Consider the following 21,756-nt stretch of genomic DNA (forward strand, 5'->3'; position numbering starts at 1 on the left):
CCTTCCTTCACCTTTGTCTACTCCACTGAACTTCTAATCTCCTCACCTCCTTGTTGTGGTTAGCTTCCACATATCAGAAAATTTGGACCTTTGTTTTTTTGGGATTGGCTTATTTCACTTACCATGATAGTCTCCAGAACATTCATTTACCAGCAAACGTCATAAAGTCTGTCTTTATGGCTGAGTAACATTCCATTGTGTATATATACCATATTTTCTTTATCCATTCATCTGTTGAAGGGCACCTAGATTGGTTCTATAGCTTAGCTATTGTGAATGGAGCTGCTGTAAACACTGATGTGGCTGTGTCACTATAGTATGCTGATTTTAAGTCCTTTAGGTATACACTGAGGAGTGGAGTAGCTGGGTCATATGGTGGTTCCATTCCAAATTTTTTAAGGAACCTCTGTACAGCTTTCCTTAGTGGTTGTCCCACCAGCAATGTATGAGTGAACCTTTTCCCCACATCCTCACCAACATTAATTGTTGCTTGTATTCTTGATAAATGCCATTCTGACTGGGGTGAGATGGAATCTCAGTGTAGTATTGATTTGCATTTCTCTAATTGCTAGAGATGTTGAATATTTTTTCATATATATGTCGACTGATCGTATTTCTTCTTCTGTGAAGTGTCAGTTCAGCTCCTTAGCCCATTTATTGGTTGGGTTATTTGGGGGTTTTTTGGTTTAAGTTTTTTGAGTTCTTGATATATCTGGAGATTAATGCTCTATCTGAGGTGTAGGTGGCAAAGATTTTCTCCCATTCTGTAGGCTCTCTGTTCACGTTCTTGATTGTTTCCTTTGCTATGAAGAGGCTTTTTAGTTTGATATCATCCCATTTATTGATTCTCGATTTTACTTCTTGCTTTTTAGGAAGACTCCTTTTTGAGGAAGTCTGTTCCTGAGCTGTTGGAGTGTTGGGCCTACATTTTCTTCTAGTAGGTGCAGGGTCTCTGGTCTAATGCCTAGGTCTTTGATCCACTTTGAGTTTTGTGCAGGGTGAGAGATAGGGGTTCAATTTAATTCTTCTACATATTGAGTTCCAGTTTTCCCAGAACCCTGTTGAAGAGGCTATCCTTTCTCCAGTGTGTGTTTACGGTACCTTTTTTCTAGTATGAGATAACTGTACTTATGTGGGTTCATCTCTGTGTCTTCTGTTCTACTGGACCTCATAAGGAGTTTGGTCTCTTTACATCTGTTGTGCTCACTGGTACGTTGGGAGGTCTGTCACGTTATTTTGCATTTCCTCTTCACTCTTTCTCTTTTCAATTACCTTTATATTTCCTTTCATTAGCTTGGAATTTGTGCACTCTTTCTTTTATTGTAGCGGTAACCCTGAGGTAATAGATGTACACTTAGCAACATCAAATCTCATTTGCTGCCTTTGAGTGCCTTCTCGACACTAGGACCTTAAATATCTTGCCAATTATTGTCTTCCAAATCATTGTTTCTTCCAAATCATTTTTGTCTAGAGTTTAATTTTACTTTGTAAGCTTCTCTGAACAACTCATTGTTTTAAAGCCCGCATCAATTTAGATGTACTAACCGTTTTAGTATCATCATTTTTATTATTCATTTCTAAACTTAGTTTTATCATTATTGACTTCTAGTCTTTCTTCTTTCTGTTGGGTTAATTTGGTTTTATTTCCAATATTTAAAGGTTGGTTCTATCTAGGCTTAATTGGGTATAAGAAACAGGGTACAGATCTAGCTTTGGCATGTCCTAATGACTAACCAGTGGTTTTGATACTTTTATTGAATAATTCATTCTTTCATATTTGAATTTTTTGAGATAATCTGTTGTAATGGTTGAATCAAATATGTGTGGGAATTTACTACGTGATAAGGACAGAATTTAATTTTTATCCACTTTGTTTGAAGACTTTTTTTGTACTGGGGTTTGAACCTAGGGGTGCTCTATCACTGAGCTACACCCCCAGTTTTTATTTTGAGACAGGGCCTTGCTAAGTTGCCCAGGCCGGCATCAGACCTGTGATCCTCTTGCCTCAACCTTCTGAGTTGAGGCAAACCTTCTTTAAAAATTCTTTAATAAACGGAATTTCACAAATGACCCCTTCCTGTCTTCTTCCTTCCTTTATCTTCTGTGCCATGTGTCTTTACACCGGTTTTCTTCACGTCTCCCAGGCTGGTCAGTGAGATGCGTCACATGTGAGAGAGTCAGTGACGAAGCCCGCAATGCTGAGGGTCCAGGAGTGGCGCTGGGGCCAGTGCTGGCAGGCTGGTCTCCGCCTGGAACGGGGCCTCTGTAGCTGTTCTCCAAAGACGCTGCGAGGAAGGCTCGGAGCAGAGGCCGTGCTGGCGGGAGAGAGGGTGTGGGGACCAAGATTCAGCACCGAGTGTTTTATCAGGAAGAAAGGGATGATTCCTGTGACTCACCGTAGCCTTGGCTTTATGACTTTAGTGACACTGAGGGAGTCGAAGAAGGAGCCATAGTGGCATGTAAATTCATAATAGAGAGGTGGGTGGGCTGGGCACAGTGCCTGTAATCCCAGTGGCTCGGGAGGCTGAAGCAGGAGGATTACAAATTTAAAGCCAGCCTCAGCAAAAGCGAGGTGTTAAGCAACTCAGTGAGACCCTGTCTCTAAATGAAATACAGAATAAGGCTGGGGATGTGGCTCAGTGGTTGAGGGCCTCAGTTCCATCCTCTGTAAACCCCACCACCAAAAAAAGGTAGATGGGCAAGGCTCAGGATGGAGGCTCAGGACTCCGTGATTCCAGGCTCTGCTACTACATGGCTATGTAACCTTAGGCAAGTCACTTACCCTCTCTGGGCCATATATTCTGTTTTGGAGACCAGGACTAGAAAGTTGGAGGATGGGACCAGGTCCAAGGTTTTCCAATCATGAGTGACCAGAGCCCTCCTATGTGAAGTAGATGAGAGTGGAGTCATCTGCGACACCATGCTACCCACAGTGACCTCCAGGAACTGCGTCCAAGAGCCACGGGAACAGAAGACCTCTGAATTCCAGGCATTCTCTAGTTTTCTGTGACAGCAGGATCCAAAACTCCTGAACCAACCACACCCCTGGTCCCTCTGGAGGGAGCCTGCTGTCCCAGGTTAATTTATGAGAAAAGAATAGTAGGTTTTCTACTGAGAACCATCCAAAGTATTTCCAGCTTGCTTCCCTCTCCCACATTTTTGGCAGTACTGGGGATCGAATCCAGGAGTGCACTGCCGCTGAGCTACAAACCAGCTCTTTTCATTTTTTTGAATTTGAGACAGGGTCTCCCTAAATTGCAGAGGCTGGCCTCCAATTTGCAATCCTTATGTCTCAGCCTCCCGAGTACCTGGGATTACAGGCATGCGCCATTGCACCCTGCCTTTTTTTTTTTTTTAAACATAGGTTTTTACTTCTAATGTTAATTTTAAAAGAATCACCCATCTGTTTTACTGTTACTTTTTATTTCTCCTTCCCTCCCCACCCCTGCACCGGCACTGTTGAGAAGGGCAAGAGTGGAAGAATTGGATCTTAAGTCCAATGAGTGTGGCTACTTGCCAATGACAATGGCTGGCTGAGGTTAACGTGTTGAAAACAACATTCTAAGAGCATGGCGAGCTGTGTTGAGAGGTCATCTCACTCTCCCCTACACCCCCATGATTCTTGCTTTCTATGATCCCAAATATTGCAGAAATATTTGCTCATCTCTAACCTGCTAAATGTATTGTCTCCCACTTTCCCCACCCGTTTGATGATGCCAGGAAAAAAGAGGAAGATTTGCAGACCTACTGGATGCTAAATATTTACGGACCACATTACAGATCTGGGTCATATGGTAAGAACGCAGTTATTGAAAAAGGAGCTTTAAGTCAATGGGCATTTGGAGGAAGCTCACAGGCCGTTCCCTCTCACCTGTGATTTTCGCCCATGATTTCAGTTACCTGTGGTTAACCGTGGTCTGAAACTACTAATATTTGTCTTACTCCCTCCAAGCAAGAGAGACGACACATATGACTCTTGTTATGTAGATTGTTACAGTCGGGCTATTTTATCTTTAGTTGTTGTTCCTCTCCTACTGCCTAGTTTATAAATTGAACTTTATCATAGGTATGTATAGAAAAAAGCGTGCTGTATACAGGGCTCGGTATGCTTGGTTCTAGGCATCCACTGGGGCTCTTGGAACATGTGTCCTGCAGATAAGGAGACTCCTGTGAATCCACTCGGCACCACGGGGAGAAAAACACAAGACAGGCTCCAAATATCACCTTTAGCAATGTCTTACCTCTTAGCACCACACCACTGCCACCAGAAATAAGTAAATAAAAGATTTAAAACGACAAAACCCTGATTGTCTACAGCCATTTCCCCCACTTACGAGGGACTGAATTCAGGGCTGCTCTACCACCGAGGCACGTTCTCTGCTCTTTTCATTTTATTTTGAGAGAGGGTCTCACTAAATTGCTGAGGCTGGTCTTGAACAGTACATCCCTCTGCCTCAGGCTCCTCAGCAGCTGGGCGCACAGCGGCAACCAGTTCTTAAATGTTTCTTGTCAGGGACATGTGTGATCTCCTGTGATCCCAGTGACTTGGGAGGCTGAGGCAGGAGAATTCCAAGTTCAGGGCCAGCCTCAGCAATTTAGTGAGACCCTGTCTCAAAAAATGGCTGGGGACCTAGCTAAGGTGGAGCACCTCTGGGCTCAATCCCTGGTATTTAAATAAAAGGAGAAAAAAAAAAAAAAAAAAAGATTCTCATTTGGCTAAATTCCTGCACTTTTGCAGCCTGGTCTTTTCATTGCCTCATGACAGAAACTGATCCCTGGAGGTCAACAGTGACCAATGCACTGGGATATCCTCTCCTGGTCCTTTCTGCTTCACTTCTCCACAACCTTGACCTTGAGTAAGCAAAGCCTTCTCAAACAGCACACAGAGTGCTAGGTATAGGAGAAAAGATTGGTGATTATACATTAAGTTAGTAACTCTGTGCCATAGATTATCATGAGAATCCCCAAAGGTAAGCTACCAACTGGGAGAAGAAATTTGCTATATATAGGCAACAAACGTTTTAGAGATCTACATATACACACCTGTATAAAATATTTTATTTATATTTGTAATTTTTTTCAAGAAAGACAACCCAGTTTAAAAAGACTTGAGGGGCTGGGTTTGTGGCTCAGTGGTGGAGCGCTTGCCTAGCACGTGTGAGGCACTGGGTTTGAACCTCTACATTGCATATAAATAAATGAATAAAATAAAAGTCCATCAACAACTAAAAAAAATATATATATATATAAATTTATATATACATAATAAATATATATTTATATTATAATATAATAAATATATACATCACTCATAATGTGCATCAGAAAAACGTGTCAAAACATGCTGCAGTCCCCAGTGCCACACACACACATGCTCCACCCTCACGTTGCCCAGGAAATACAAATTAAAGCCCAGCAAGGTACCCGTGCGTGGGAACGGCTAACGGGGAGAAGACTGATGCCAGCAAGTTCTGGGAAGGAGGCAAAGTAGCGGGAAGGCTCGCCCCAGCTGACCGTAGTTCACATCAGGGCGACGACCTCGGGAAGCTGTTCCCAGGTGCCCATTACAACCGGAAATGTGCAGCCCAGGGGCCGCTGATTCCTAGGTTCAGGCCCGTCAGAAGCGCACCCAGACATCTGCATGGGAAGGTTCCCTGCCGCTTTGCGTCTCCTGCCCGCGCCTCCCCGTGGCGTCCCCTCCCGGCCGCCTGCCTGCTGAGCTGCTTCCTGTCCCTCGGGTCCCCGCACGATTTGGCTGACGACGTTTTCTCACTCCCAGGCTGGGCATCTCCTTTGCCTACTACGGGGTCATCCTGGCCAGTGCTGAGCTGCTGGAGCGGGACCTGGTCTGTGGTTCAAAGCCAGAGTCGCAGGTGGCGGCGGTGACAGCGGGGGACTCAGAGGAGAGTCAGAGCCCCTGCCACTGCCACCTGTTTGCCCCCTCTGACTACCGGACCATGATCATCAGCACCGTCGGGGAGATTGCTTGTAAGTGTCCCCGGGCTGGGGCCCTCCGCTCGGGCAGCTCCTGGTCCGCTTTTTCGCTGCTGTGACTGAACGGCCTGACTAGCACAATGCGAGGAGGAAAGTTTATTTAGGGGCTCAGGGTTTAAGAGGGCTTAGTCGGTAGAAGGTGGGCTCCACTCCTTGGGGATCAAGGTGATCATCATGCTGGAAAAGTGTGGGGTGGGGAGCAGCTCACACGATGATCAGGAAGCAGATTCCGCTGGCCAGATGCAAAATATATACGCAAAGCCACGCCCCCAGCGCCCACCTCCAGCCACACCCTACCTGCCTTCTGTTACTATTCGGCCATCCCCACTGGGGATCAATTCACTGAATTGGTCGAGGCTCTCATAACCCAATCATTTTGCCTGCGAATGTTCCTGCATTGTGTCACACATAAGCTTTTGGGGGACACCTCACATCCAAACCATAACAGGTGGAATATGTGCAATTTGGAGTCTCAGAAGTGCAACCCCTGATGTGGCTCCTACCTGGTAGGACTGCACGAGACCCCCAATTGTGCTGACCTGTCTCCACTTTGGATTGATATAGGAAAGAAAGGTCCAGAGGCATAAAGCTTTGAATTATTGTGTTCTGTCAACTCTAAGGTGCATTTCACCCCACATTTTAACACCTCAGAAATGGGGACATATCTTAAAATGACTCGTTAGATTTAGAATGGCAGCATTATTAGGTCTTAGTTGACCTAAAATGATGGTACTTAAAAATCAATGTAAAAAATTAAAAGATAAAAAAAAAATCAATGGCACCCTGAATTCAATGAGAAACTGTATAAAACATTTAAAATACAGACCCAGCAAACTGGCCATTTATAATAGACCCCTGTGGACCCTTGGGGGAAAGTGTCTTGAAGGAGTCATGAGTTTGGTGACAGCGGACTGGGTTTCGAATGCAATACCAGAGCCATTGGGATGAAGTTGTTCCTTTCTGAAATGACAGGGATGAATCCTGGCCAGGGTTGATAAAATGCCACTTGTCTGTCAAAGTTCCAGAAATTGTCTTTGCTGTTTGCTTTCCAGTGAACCCTTTAAATATTCTGGGCATCAACTTCCTGGGAAGACGGCTGAGCCTGGCTATTACCATGGGGTGCACGGCTTTATTTTTCCTCCTCCTCAATATTTGTACTTCAAGGTATCTTTCCTTCAGTTGCTTCAAGACAAACAAGTTATGTACAACGGTTTTCATTGAAGTCTCCTGACCCCTGGTCTGGGACGAGTTCCTTTCCCAGGAGAGTAGCGAGCAAGCTGCTTATTTGACGAGGAGACTCTCGCCTGGTGCCTACCCCGCCTATTTCCCTCTTCTACTGCTCCTGCTTCCCTCAGCTCTCAGGATATGGGTGAAGTGTTGGCATACCCACTTTACCCACCAAAATATCTAGGATCTTTATGCAAAGTTTCCTGGAGAATTGGAGAACAACCCAAATTGTTTATCAAATTATCTGGACCAATGCCGAGATAGTTCAGTGAGATGGACAACCGATCTGTGGGGTGAGATTGATTTCACTCTTAATTTAATGTACAGTGGGCCTCTGCATCTGTGGCTTTCAACCATGGGTTGAAAATATTAAGGATTGAAAAAGTCTATGCATGCACTGAGCACGCCTAGACTTTTTACTTTGCATTATCCCCTAAACAATACTGTATGGACATTAGCTATTAAATAAGATATTTATGGATATTATAAGTAATAGATATTATAGGGACCTGAAGATGATTTAAAGCACATGGGGATATGGACATAGGTTAAATGCAAATACTAGCTGTTTTAGAGAAAGGACTTAGGCATCCTGATTTTGGTATCCGCCAGGCTCGAGGAGCGTCCTGGAACCAGTCTGCAGTGAGTACTGAGGGGCGAATGTTTGTGTCCTAAAAACTGTACCATTTTTTCGGGGCATGTGCTCATCTAGGGGGTCAGATGGGAAAATGGGCTGGGAGGAAGTTGGACCCCACGATTAAGCCATCTGAGAACAGTGCCTCCCTCTGGTTGAGTGTCTGCTCAGAGTCAGTGGTGCCCTTGGAGGGGACCTGCGTGACACGGTCTGTGACTTCCCTCTGCTTCCGGTTCTCCAGCGCAGGCCTCATTGGCTTCCTCTTCATGCTCAGAGCCCTGGTGGCAGCCAACTTCAACACCATCTACATCTACACTGCGGAGGTGAGTCTCCCAGAAGAGGTGGTTACTTCAGGGCATGCAAGTGAGCTACTTAGGGTGTCCCTCTGCAGGCCATGCGTCTCTGGCTTCTGCCAACTCTTGACAATGTTCTCAAGACAGCCCACTAAAATGGCACCAGCAAGTTTGATGTGGACTTTCCCCTCTCCCGTTTAGTCTATCAAAAGCCCATCTGAGAGGAAAGATGGGACCCTTCTCCCTTTTTCGCTGAACAGTATGCATGTGAAGAAACTAGCATCACCCTGACCTGCAGAAGGCAGTCGGGAGCAGCACCGCGTGAAGCTCCTGTTTCTCCTTCCGTATCTTGAAAGACCATTTCCCCTTCTTTCTGTTGCTCGGTGCACTGGGGGCTTACATTTGAATATAATTGTGGTTTATTCCTTATGCATTAGTTTACTGAATGCATACATCTACTAGACGTAAGGCACTGCCTGAGAGAGCTGCAAGACTTCCTCATAATCCCCTGCTCATATGGGGGGGAGTGCAGTGTCACCCGCCTGTACTCCCAGTGACTCGGGAAGCTTGCAAGTTCAAGGCCAGCCTCAGCAACTTAGCGAAGGCTTGTTTCAAAAATTTAAAAAAAAAAGGGGGGGACACAGTGAGGCTGGGGACGTGGCTCAGTGGCAGAGCTCTTGCCTGCACGCCCAAGCCCTTGGGTTCAATTCCCAGAGCTGGGGGGAACATTCCAAGGTGTCTATCAGAGAAAACGAGCCTCTTCAGTGGTCCAAAGTTATCTGGTGTTCAATCCTTATCAAAGCCTGACCTGGGGTTGGAGGAGAATGCGGGGAAGAAGAGCCATCCCTGACTGGCCTCTCCATGCCCCCGCAGGTCTACCCCACCACGATGCGCGCTCTGGGGATGGGGACCAGCGGCTCCCTGTGTCGCATTGGTGCGATGGTGGCACCATTTATCTCCCAGGTACAGCGAGGAGAGTTCATCAGGAGGTGGGGAAAGAGGGACACTGGGCCCTTCAGATTAAGGGTATAACCAAAGATTTCTGCTCACTCGATGAATTTTCCTGAGGTCGCGTTGCCCTGGTGTTTGACTTTGGGCTGGGAAAGAGGCTGCATTAATGCCAGGCTCTGCCAGTCAATGATATGTATTGCTTCACCTTTGGGGTTCGCTCAACTTTAAACTGGGCGTTGTTGGAGAAGGATCCAAAGAACGGGATGCCTCGAAGACCAGGGGCTTCAATTCTGAGTTGGATCTGTGGCTGGGTTTGTCCCATCAGTTGTCCAGACAGGCGATTGAAAAACTGCCCAAAGCACAGGGAGGTGGTATTGGGCAAGGGAAGTTCAGTGTTCAGGAAAAGCTGGTACAGGCGAGGGAAATCCAGGGGACCCTGGAGCCACGGTGAGGCTTTGCTTCAGGAGGGACATCAGGCAGATAAGGTGTGTTAGTCAGCTTTTTTTGTTGCTGTGACAAAAATACCTGACAGCTTAGTGGAAAAGTTTATTTTGGCTCATGGTTTTGAAGGGTCAGTCCATGGGGGGAGGGGGCGACTCCACAGCTCTGGGTCCAAGCTGAGGTGGAGCATCGTGGTGGAAGGGCTCCATACCTGGCAACCAGGAAGCAGAGAGTGCTCTAGTCACCAAGATAATCTATAATTCCCAAAGGCATGCTCCCAGTGACCTACTTCCTCTAGCCACCCCCTAGCTGCCTACAGTTACCACCAAATTAATCCACTCAAGTGGAGTAATCCACTAATTAGGTTACAGCTCTCATATCTGGTCATTTTACCTCCAAATATTCTTGCATTGTCTCACATGAGCTTAGAGGGGACACCTCATATCCAAACTACAACACACGGTGACCTGCAGCATTGTAGGTCTTTGGGACCTATATGGTTTATCACTCTGTACTGCTCATTCTCTTTGGTCACAAGAAGGAGAAAATCCACATGATCTGGTTGTAGCAAAAGGGTAGGAGAGGGGCTGGGCCCTGGGAAGGCCTGGTCCAGAAGTCAGGGCTGGTGGGAATCTGAGCCCTGTCCACTTCTACCCTGTCTGGGTTCTGTGGTCATTACCCCCCTGAGCTTGTGGCTTTCACTCCTCTCTCTTGGAAGACCAGGGTGCTGTCTGCCCGTGTATGTGGCGTTCCCACAGTCCCTAGCACAGCCCTCGCTCTGGCCTCCAGAACACAAGGATTCGTTCTCTCCTGATCACTAGGAGGTGCCTCTCGTTGCCCATTTGTGGTCAGTCGTCCATGCTTGAGCTGCGTTAAAGTGGACGAGAGCCAGGACTGTGGATAAGCGCAGGTGTGGAGGGGAAATTCTCAGAGGAAGCTCTGCGGCAGGTGGAGCAGACCCTGATGTGCATTCCTGTAATTTAATAGGAATTTTGTGACCACTAAGGTTTTAATTCTTGGGAGTGATTTTTCTCTGCCTGGCTTAAGAATGGGGGCTGCTTTTTCTTGTGCCTTTGTTTTTCAAAATTCCTTTGTGCCTATTATTTCATTTTCAGAAAAGTGTTTACTGACTAAAGAAAAGAGTGGAATACTGACTTGGCGGACCAGGCCAAATGACCAGCCAGTCATTCATTCCTCCTGCTTCCACTGGGAATTGAGTCTCTGGGCTCTCAGCCGCCTGGAGCACTCTCCCTGGGGACTTGGGGATTTATGCCAGAGGTCATCCTGCATTGGGTGGGTTTGTGGTTAGGGAGGAAGCCGACTGAGACCAGGTGCCCTGGGCCGGGGCATCTCGGCATCTGGGCATCAGGGGTGCTAAGCTCTTTATAGCTTCACTCTTCCTCCTGGGCACCCTCGTTTGTGAAAGGGGATGAATAGTAGCACCCGACAGGGGTTTGTTCTGAGAATCAAATGAGATGAGTAAATGCAAAATATCTAGAGCCATATTTGACCCTTGGTAAGCATGTGACGAGTGCTGGATAATAACAATAATGAGCAAAAGCCCAAGGACAGATGCTATTCAAGTAAACATGTCTCCTTAACAAAAATACTCTTTTCTGAGTGGGACTCCAGGTGAAGCTTTATTGTTAAAGACGACAAGGGTGCAGATGTTTAAGAGCCCAGACAGGATGAGATCAGGAACATAAAAACCAAAGAGGCGGTGCTGCTACCGTCCAGAACCAGAATGCGATGCTTAATGGTCTTGTAATGTTGCTCGGTAAGGCGGGGCCCCGTGGCTGCGAAGAGTGAGAGCTGTTGCTTCAGATTTCCTCCTGGTTCAAAGTTAAGCCTTTTAAAAATGCTATCAAAACAGCCCTCACTGCTCTTGTGTGAAGTCCACGTTCCTCAGCAGGACATATTTTATTGCACCAGTGTGCGTGGCCATTGGGGCAATGTCTGCAAATGCCAGTTGGACCTTTGCTGTCCTTAAGGGACTCCAGATGTGTCAGGGACAGGGAGTAGGAGGATGAAGGAAACAAACTTTTTTTTTTTTTTGGTGGTACTTCAAATTGAACCTAAGTGACACTTTACAATGAGCTACACCCCCAGCCCTTTTTTTAAGTTTTTAAGACAAGGTCTCCTTAAGCCACCCAGGCTGACCCTAAACTTTCGATCCTCCTACCTCAGCCTCCCAAGTCCTGGGATTACAGGTAAGAGCCACTGTGCTGGTGACCTGCTTTTAATTCCAGTTAAATTATGTCACCATACAATTGGGATACTTTGCTTTCCTTAACAGGTTTTCATTGTGAGAGTTGGGATCTGGGAAACTTTGTGCCTACTCCTGGGATATTGCCTGGGTGTAGGGTTGGGGAGCTACTCCAGGCCTATGGTAGGGGTTGTCACTGTCAGGAGCTGATAGATCTTTCCCTGGAGGAGACTCTCAAGTTTTGGTGGTTATCAGAATTGCTAGTGTGATGCTATAACATAGAATCCTGGACTCCACCCAGACATGCTGATTCTGTGGATAGAGACCAGTCACTTGTACTTTTAAGTACCCCTGTGGCTCTGATGCAGCTGGGCTGCGGCCCACCCTGTGAGAATCACTGCCATCTACAGGGGAGGTGGCAGCTAGGAATTAGCCTTCCCTTTCATTTAGTTCTTCCTCTTTTTCTTTCTTTTATTATTTTTTAATTCATTTTTATTGTAAACAAATGGGATACATCTTGTTTCTCTGTTTGTACATGAAGTAGAGGCATACCGTTTGCGTAATCATACATTTACCTAGGGTAATAGTTTTTGATTCATTCTGTTATTTTTTTCTCCCCCACCCCTCCCACCCCTCTTATCCCTCTATACAGTCCCTCCTTCCTCCATTCCTGCCCCCTTTCCACCCCCTATATGTGTCATCATCTGCTTATCAGTGAGATCATTTGTCCTTTGGTTTTTTGAGATTGACTTATCTCACTTAGCATGATATTCTCCAACTGCATCCATTTGCCTGCAAATGCCATGATTTTTTTATTCTTTATGGCTGTCTTTTATTATTCTTTAAAACACTCTCTTAAATCAGTTAAAGCAAAATGTTTACATATTAATCAGTAATATGTATACTCTGTTGACTCTATAAGTTTAATACAGATGCCTCTTCAAAACTGAATGTTTTGGCAGGTGTGGTGGCACACACCTGTAATCTCAGATATTTAAGAGGCTGAGGCAGGAGAATTGCAAGTTTAAGGCCAGCCTCAGTAATTTAATGAGGTGCTGTCTCAAAAACGACTGGGGATGTAGCTCAGAGGTAGAGCACCCCTTGGTTCAATCCTCAGTACAAAAAAAAAAAGTCTCGATGTTTAGGTGTTAGTAACAGAAACAGAAGGAGGTATGAGTATGCAGCCCAAGAAAGTAAAATAATTTTTCTACAGAAGTATTAGACTGACTAAAACACAGAAGGAACCAGTACATGACCTCTATAGAGCAGAGATGGCCCTCATTCTGGGAAACTTCCAGAAGTCAGGCCCCTTGCTCTTAGTTCAGGCTGCTATAACCAAATACTGTAGAGTGACTTACAAATAACAGGAATTTCCTTCTCATGGTTCTGGAGGTTGGAAGTTCAAGATAAGGCACCTGCATGGTTGGTCTGGTGAGGCCCTTCCTGGCTTGCAGATGGTGACCTTCTCATTGGGAGGAGAGGGAGAGAACTCTCTGAAACCTCTAGTGGGGCCACCCTCATGACCTAATTACTCCCGACAGCCTCCTCTCTAAATATAGCATGGTGTGGGGATTAGGATTTCAACATGTGAACTTTGGAGGGACACAGTCACTGGGCCCGTGACACCAGGCATCCCCTGGTTCAGTGGCGTGTGAATTTCTGGTACCTCCTGTGGATGGTCAGGTCCTTCCAGCACATGCCTGTCTTTGGGCGTCACCCCACTTTGCAGTGGAGACCCTCACAGCCTGAGGTGGCACAGCTGTGGCGTGCGGGGTACAGTGACACAAGCGAGACTCGGCTCCCTTGTGGCTGACTTAACATGGTGTCTCAGCCAAGGAGATAGTCGAGCATGGGGGCAAAGCGTGGAAAAGTGTTCTAAATCTTTACAAAGAGTGTCTTAAGGGGGTGTCAATGAGGAAGTCCATCCCTAACCCCTAGCAATACCTGCGCAGGTCTTCTCTGCCCAGCTCATTTCTCAGGTCACCAGTGGTGTGACTGTCTCCAGTCTCCAATCTCATCCCTTCCAATTCCAAACTCTATCAAAGCAACTGAACCAGCTCTCTATGACTCCTCCTACTCTTCATAGGCTGCCCTGCCCATGTAAGCCCTCAGGATTCAGAAGCAAGCAGGGGAGACAGCCTCTGTGTAGGAGGGAGGAAGATCCCTTCTCTTAGGATCCTATTTTGGTGACTCATTCAGGAAACTCTCTGGGGTTATTTTCTACCAAGTTTAGAGGCTGCTTTATATAGTTTGGTTGTTAGAACATCAAAAAGAATGGAAGTAGCTATGATCTATATTTTATAAATAGAATTAAGAGTTGTATTATCCCAATTGTACATTCAACTAGCATGTATTGAACTTCTACTCTGCCTAGTAATGTCCTTGTATAAATCAGTTTTTCATTAACTTTAACAAAATAACTGATGTTGCTTATCTAAAAAGAAAAGAGGATTATTTAGCTCACAGTGTTGGAGGCTGAAAGTCCAAGATCAGAAGCCCCCATTGGTCCTTCCTCTGGTGACGGCCTCATGGTGGCAGCACCAGGATGACATGACAAGCATTTGTCACTGTGCCTGGCTAATTAGTATTTCTTCTATTCAGAAGTGATAGTCGAAGCTCTTTTCATATTTGAATAATTTACCTTCTTTAGTTTTCCCATTTAGGCACTTGTCCATTTTTCAATTTGGTCTTTAAGGCATTGATTGGTGTGAATCCTTTACATATAAAAGGAATTTCAACTACTTTTCTGACATTGCAGAGATATCAGATTTTCCATTTATCTTTTATTCTTATTCATGTTCTCCTTTTTCTATACAAAAACGTTAAGTTCATGGCTGGGGATATAGCTCGGTTGGTACAGTGCTTGCCTGGCAAGCACAAGAACCTGGGTTCAAATCCCCAGCACCGCAAAACAAAACAGAACTTTAAGTTCAGAGACACTTGAATTTATCATTGTTTCCCTTCACCATGGGTTCTGTGATTAGGATCGTGAAAATGCACACTTTCCTTCTAGGCCTCTGTGACCTATCATTTTTGGGAGGGAGAAGGAAAGAGTGAGTGTAAACCTTTTATTGAAGTATAACGTACATAATCTATTTGCCAAATTGTGTCCAATTTAATCAGCGTTCACAAGGTGCATGCATCCAAGATTCTAACCCAGAAACCCTGACATGCTTTCTTCAAGGCCTCTGGAGTTTATTGCGATGTGAGGTCTCATGCAGGAAACAGTTTTATGATTTCCCAAATGGTGAGCTGATTGTCCCAACACTTCTTATTGAACAATTCATTTTTACTCTGGGGTTGGACATATTAGTTTGCTTATGTTCCCACAATGACCTGGTCCATTTCTAGCTCACTGTTCTAGTCCACTGGTCTATCTGTTTTTGACCTTGTCACATTCTTTTTATTACTCTAACATTTATAGTACATTTTAAAAACTGGGTGCTCAAATCCACCTCCTTGCTCTCCTTACATTCCATCTTCTGTTTGCCCAAATCCTATTAAGATTTTGATCTTTAACTCATTAGATGTATCAGTTTAGGAACTCTGACTTTTTTTCCTATAATGTCTACCTAGTTAAGAATCACATTTGTCTATTTGTTCAATTTTCCTTCTCTGCTCCTTGCTGGGATTTTATTGCTTTCTTTAGATCCTGTGTATCTTAAATTTATTCCTAGGCATTGTTTATGTCTTTTTGTTGTTATTTTGAGTAGATTATTTTCTTTTATTAAAACTTCTATCTTAACTTTTTTTTCCTATTGATTTTTAACAGCCAGCTTACGGAACTGATTCTGATGGCTTCCCAGTCGAGTCTCCTGCTTCCGGCCGTGTGATTGTATCCACCTGTGATCTCTGTCCTCGCCTCCAGCTCGGTTCTTCTTGTCAGCCATTAATGGGCTTCCATTCCAGTCACGCTTTCCAGCCAGCCTCCCAACAGGGTTCCCTCTCCACCCACTCTTTCCCCTCTGTTCTCTCTCCCTGCCTCCTGCAGCCATCCCTGCTCCATCCAAAGGACTCTTGGAGTCTTGACGAGGCCTCTGGTGATGCCTGTGACTCTAAATCCAGAGGTTGCTTTGATCCCTCGTCTCCCTCCACCTCTCGCCCACGTGGAGGGCTCTGCTCCCAGCACCTTGCCCTCTGGCAGGCTTGCTCCTACCTCAGTGGCAGCTTCTCATTCTGCTGGAGGTATGTCTGCCTCTACTTTCTCTTTAATTGCTGGGGATTTCTTATTGCTCCATGTTTCCTGCGCTCACGTGATGTTATCATGTCTGTGACTTTGATACTGACTGCGTGTGTACAGCGCTTCAGTGTCTTTCTCCAGACCAGGCCTTGATTCTGAGCTCCAGATCCTTCCATCCAACTACCTTCTCCACATTTCCACTTGGAAGTCTCGGAAGCATCTTAGATCCATCCTATCTGAATCGAACTCCTGCATTTCTCCCAGATCCCCTCTTGCACAGTTTCTGCCAGGGAACGGCATCTGTTTGGCCTATTTCCCTGTCTCTCATCTGCAGCATCCATCCCCAGATCATGAGGCTTCACTTCCTAACACTCCTGAATCGTTCATCTCGTCACCTCTTCTGCCTGCAGGCACTCTGGTGCAAACCGCCTTCAGTTTTCACTGGACTGCTGAAACTGTCCTGAGTGGTCACCTTCAGCACATTTGCCCATGGATCTTATACTACTCTTTATCTCTTCCCCTTCCTGGAGACAAAACTCCTCAGCATGGTGTACAGGGCTCTGCCTATGAGGCCCTGTCGTGTTCAGCTCAGGCTGCCATGATATGGAATAGGCTGCAGGGCTTCCACAGTTACTTCTTATAGCTCCAGAGGCTGGAGGGCTGAGATCAGGGTGCCAGGAGGGCTGGGTTCTGGTGAGGCTCTCTTCCTGGCTTGCAGGTGGCCTTCTCTCCCTGGGCACTCACGTGCTGGAGGAAGAACTCTGGTGCATCTTCCGCTTGTTCCAAGTGCACTGATCTCAACATGACTGGCCCGGCATGAGTCCATTTAAGCCTAATGACTTCTCAAAGGCCCACCTCCAAACATCGCCTTGGAGGTCAGGGTGCGGCAAATGAACTAGTGCAGTCATTGGTCCTGCAATCATGCACAGAGACCCCGAGTCTTAAAATTGGGAATGTGTTTATTGGGGGGAGCTGGGGAGCCTGCAGAGCTGCAGACCGTTTTGTTCTTGACAGCACATCTCTTAGAGGGCAGTGCGAGGGTGAATCTTAACCCTGGCATAACACGTTGGAACAACTCACTTGTTTGCTGGTACGGAGAAAACATTTTTCCCAGTGAGGAAACAGGAGGTGTCCTCATAAGATGCCAGGAACCACACACCTAAAGTACGCAGCAGGTGGTGCAGTCGGGCCTTATTTTTCTCCTTAATCAGGGTCATGGTGCCCACAAGAACTGGCCCAGCGTGAGGAGTTATTGCCGTCTGTCCGCTGCGCTCAGCATTCCAGCCCCCTTGGCTTCCGCTCATGCGCAGGAACTCCGTGTTCGGGTTCTTCAGGGTGCGCTCTCCCTGACCTCAGGAGGTCGGCCCTCATTATGGCTTCAGCAACCAAATTTGGGTGGAGGCGCATTTGATCTGCAACAGGCCTCCATCTAGTACTCCTTCTCCCTATTGACACCTCTAAAAAATCTGGCTCTTGTAGTCTATCTAAAGTACCCAGTTTTTTCCTCACTTGCTGTCCCCACACCCTGGAAACCTCTTCCCATCCCATCCCTTTCGGTAGCCATGATTCCTTACCCCTAGGAAAGCTCTCCCCGACGCCCAGCCTGAGTCTGGCTTCCCTGGTGTGAGTCTTGGAGCACCCAGAACTTTTCCTTCACATAACTTACGGGATTGTAATTGCCTATTTATTTGCCAGGGTATTTAAGGCCTCTCTAGTGGACTTTAAGTCCCACTAGGACTCAGATGTATGCCTAATTCACTAGTTTTTGTATTCCTAGTTCCCATTGCAGTGCCAGGCATATAGTGGAGCCTCAGTATGTTGGGAATGATACTCCTGATTATTTGTGTATATAGAAAACAATTTTGATATTGATTCATATCCAATTAACTTTATTGAAACTCATCTGATGGATGAGTTTGGGTTCTTAATGTAATAATCCACATGCAAGGTTGACTGGCGAACTCCTGGGAGGGAGGGCTAATGCAGGAGGGAGCAGGAGTGGCCATCACGCAGGGGAGGACTCTTCTCCTGTTCTGCCTTGTCTTTTAGCAAAATGAGTTTCATTTGCTGATGTATTGTCTATAATTTTTGAATCAAAACTCATACGTGAGATGGTGGTGATTTTTTTGTTTATCTGCTAGGTTCCAGAATCGTCATTGACCTAGTGTCATTAAAAAGACACAAGGCTGGGCTGAGGGTGTAGGTCGGCAGTAGAATGCCAGCTTAGGGAGCTCCCGGGTTCCGTGTGCAGCAGTGGGCTGACCAGGGGTGGAGTGCAGGGGAAACATGTGGGCCGCTTCTTTTTTGGAGCTCTATTCCTTGGTAGAGAGCTGATCTATTAAAGGGTGACTGTCCTGGCACTGTTGGGGATATGGTTCACAGTTATTGTGAGAAGCATGCAGACTTAAACCAGGGACTAAGAGGCACAGGTTCAGCCAAAAGCAGGCCTCACTTTAATGATGGTCTCACCAAATCAGGTGCCTGGCGGTCAGGGACACACAGACTGGGTACAGCCAGCATTTTCTCCCCTAGAGTGCAAGATACCCCCTCAGGTTCCTCGTTGGCTGAGTACATTGGGTTGCACAATCCTGAATGTCACCTAGGTTTTACTGTCTCCTATTGGGTTATTTATTTATTCATTTTTAAAAAATATTAATTTTAAAAATTTTTACAGACTGCATTTTGATTCACTGTACACAAATGGGGTACAACTTTTCATTTCTATGGTTGTGCACAATGTAGATTCATACCATTTGTGTAATCACACATGTACACGGGGTAATGATGTCTGTGTCTCATTCCACCATCTTTCATACCCCCGCCCCCTCCTTCCTCTCATTTCCCTCTACATAATGTAAAGCTCCTCCATTCTTTTCTTACCCCTCACCCCCAACCCCCATAATATATCATCATCCACTTATCAGGGAAAACATTCAGCCTTTGGTGTTTTGGGATTGGCTTATTTCACTTAGCAAGATATTCTCCAATTCCAGCCATTTATCTGCAAATGCCATAATATTATTCTACTTTATGACTGAATAAGATTTCATCTTACTCCAATTAGAATGGCTATTATTAAGAACACAAACAATAATAGATGTTGGCGTGGATGAGGGGAAAAAGGCACACTCATACATTGCTGGTGGAGTTGCAAATTGGTGCAGCCACTCTGGAAAGCAGTGTGGAGATTCCTCAGAAAACTTGGAATGGACCTTCCTTTTGACCCAGTTATCCGACTCCTCGGTTTATACCCAAAGAACTTAACATTAGCATACTACAATAAAACAGCCACATCAATGTTTATAGAAGCTCAATTCACAATACCTAGATTGTGGAACCAACCTAGATGCCCTTCAACAGATGAATGGATAAAGAAACTGTGGTATATGTACACAATGGAATACTACTCAGCCTTAAAGAAAAATGAAATTATGGTACTTGCCAGTAGATAGGTGGAGCTGGAGAATATCATGCTAAGCAAAATAAGCCAAACCCATAAAACAAAACAGAAGATTTTATCTGATATGCAGATGCTAATTCACAATGAGAGGCAACTGTGTTATTGGGTTGTTTAAACAAATATGCCTTTAGTTTTCCATACCTCCCTTTGTTCTCTGGTGCTCGGAAAGCGCCCTTGGATTGAGTGCCTTCTGGCAGTACAGAGTTTATCTATCAGGTGTTGGAGAAGGGAGCTTCCTTCTCAAGTCCTGTGCGGCAAGGGGCTGGGAATTTTCACTCGGGAGTTAACTGCGAGTAACTTCTCATTCTGCTCTGCCCTCCAGCTGCCTTTCTTACATCCCAAGTCATTTTACATTTAAAGCTAAACACTGTATTCTGAAATTGGACCACTGGCCTTTCTATTTCTCAGTCATTCTCTCTACTTTTGTTTACTTCATTTTTTGGTTCAGGGCCTTAAACCCAGGGGGCGCTTATCCACTAAGCCATATCCTCAGTCCTTTTTTGAATTTTGTTTAGCCCCCCCCCTTTTTTTGTATTTTTGTTTTTTAGTAAATTTCAGAACAATGTTACTGAATATTGACTTCAAATTTATCAACAAAGAACTGTGGGGAGAATTACCTTATGGTTCTTTTCATTAGTGATTATCTCTTCTTAATATTCTTAAGTCCACGATTTTAACGATTTTGTCATAGTTAGCTTTTTTCTAAAATAGTTCTTTGATCAATTTGTCAACTGTACTGTTTTTCTTCTAATTTGACTTTTGTCTTTATTGTTCTATAGAATGTGTCAGATTAGTTTTTTTAATTTATTGAATTAGAAGTATAGCTAATTGCTTTCCTCATTTTATAGTAATGGTTTATAATCCTTTAAAACAATTTTTTTTCTGAAATAAAAATACTTGTAAAATTTCAAATACAGATATGTGTTACTAGAAAGGAAAAATTCCCAGTAACTTCATAATCAGAGATAACCACGGCTAATAGTTTGGGGTATGTTCTTCCTGGTGCTTTTCTATGCATACATGATTTTTCTCGAGGTATGTAAACCAGTAACATTTGTATATATGTAGATATCTTATTTATATATGAATACATACTTACAATGTACCATAAATATATGGATGTCTTCATGAAAGTCAACGTATTTGTGTATATGTTATAGTCACCTGCAGAGGCAGGTGCACAACCTTCTCTCCTCCAGAATTTGGCTTGATTGTTGAGATCATGCCCCTAGGGATTTGAAAAGGATTCTTACCTAACTGGAGTCTCTAGAGAGAGCAGAGCAGGATTTTCAGGCAGTTCTCAAGCACCCCAGAGTAGGCAAGGAAACCTGGTGTGGGGTTTTACTAGGCAGATGGAGTCAGGCCCTCCACTGCATTACAGATGTAGACACTGGGCTGTGTGTGGCTGCACAACTCCATGTTGCAACCACAGTGGCCTTTTCTTACTAATCTCGTAATTCAGTAAATGTAGATCAACCTCATTTTTTTAAAAGCAGGTGCATAGGTTTCCATTTGCACAGATGAGCCATGATTAGACAGCCATTGACTTGATGATGAATAAGTTGTTTCTATTTTTTCTGCTATTTACAAACAGGACACTGAATGTTATGCACAGTATACCTTTGTACACATGCCACTATTCTAATCATTTTTTATTTATTTTGGTACCAGGAAGTGAACCCAGGGGCACTTAACCACTGAGGCACATCCCCAAACCTTTATTTTGAGACCGGGTCTCACTAAGTTGCTCAGGGCCTTGCAAAGTTGCTGAGGTTGGCCTTGAACTTGTGATCTTCCTGCCTCAACCTCCCGAGTTGCTGGGATTACTGGGGTTGCACCACCCCACCTGACTATTCTAATCATTTTAACATATAGTCATTGTTCCAGATGCTGTATAAAATGGTCACAGGATTATAATCACTGGATTAGAGGCGTTTGCCCAGCTTCTGTTTTTTAATTTATATGACTTATTATCGTCTTCCTATTTCCCCTATGGTAAACACATTTTCAATGTACTTGATTTCTTTTTGAGATACCACACATAAGTGAGGTCTCTTGTGCTTGGCTTATTTCACTCAGCATATTGTCCTTCAGGTTCACCTCCATGTTGTTGCAAATGGCAGAACTTCTTCATTAAGTCTGAATAATATTCCATGGTATCTTTCTACCATAATTTCTTTATCCATTCATGTGTCGATGGACACTTCGACAATGTTCTGGCTATTATGAATAATGCTGCTGTGAGTTCAGGAGTAGAAATTTGGGCATACACCAGCAGAAGGGCTTCTGTATCAGATGACAGTTTTCTATTTTTAATATCTTTGGGAACCTCTGTATTGTCTTTCATCATGGCTGCACCAATCTACATTC

General features: G+C 44.9%; 1 protein-coding gene across 1 annotated transcript in view; it reads left to right on the forward strand.

Moving 5' to 3' along the window:
• SVOPL (SVOP like) overlaps positions 1-21,756 on the forward strand; it is a 60,206-nt gene that overhangs the window by 35,028 nt on the left and 3,422 nt on the right. Inside the window, exons 10-14 of the mRNA XM_079150120.1 lie at positions 3,721-3,794; positions 5,780-5,988; positions 7,047-7,158; positions 8,097-8,178; positions 9,022-9,111. Coding sequence (XP_079006246.1) covers positions 3,721-3,794; positions 5,780-5,988; positions 7,047-7,158; positions 8,097-8,178; positions 9,022-9,111 — 567 coding nt within the window. The remainder of the gene's footprint in view (positions 1-3,720; positions 3,795-5,779; positions 5,989-7,046; positions 7,159-8,096; positions 8,179-9,021; positions 9,112-21,756) is intronic.

Source organism: Sciurus vulgaris, assembly GCF_902686455.1.
Source record: "Sciurus vulgaris genome assembly, chromosome: 8".
Taxonomy (NCBI): Eukaryota; Metazoa; Chordata; class Mammalia; order Rodentia; family Sciuridae; genus Sciurus; species Sciurus vulgaris.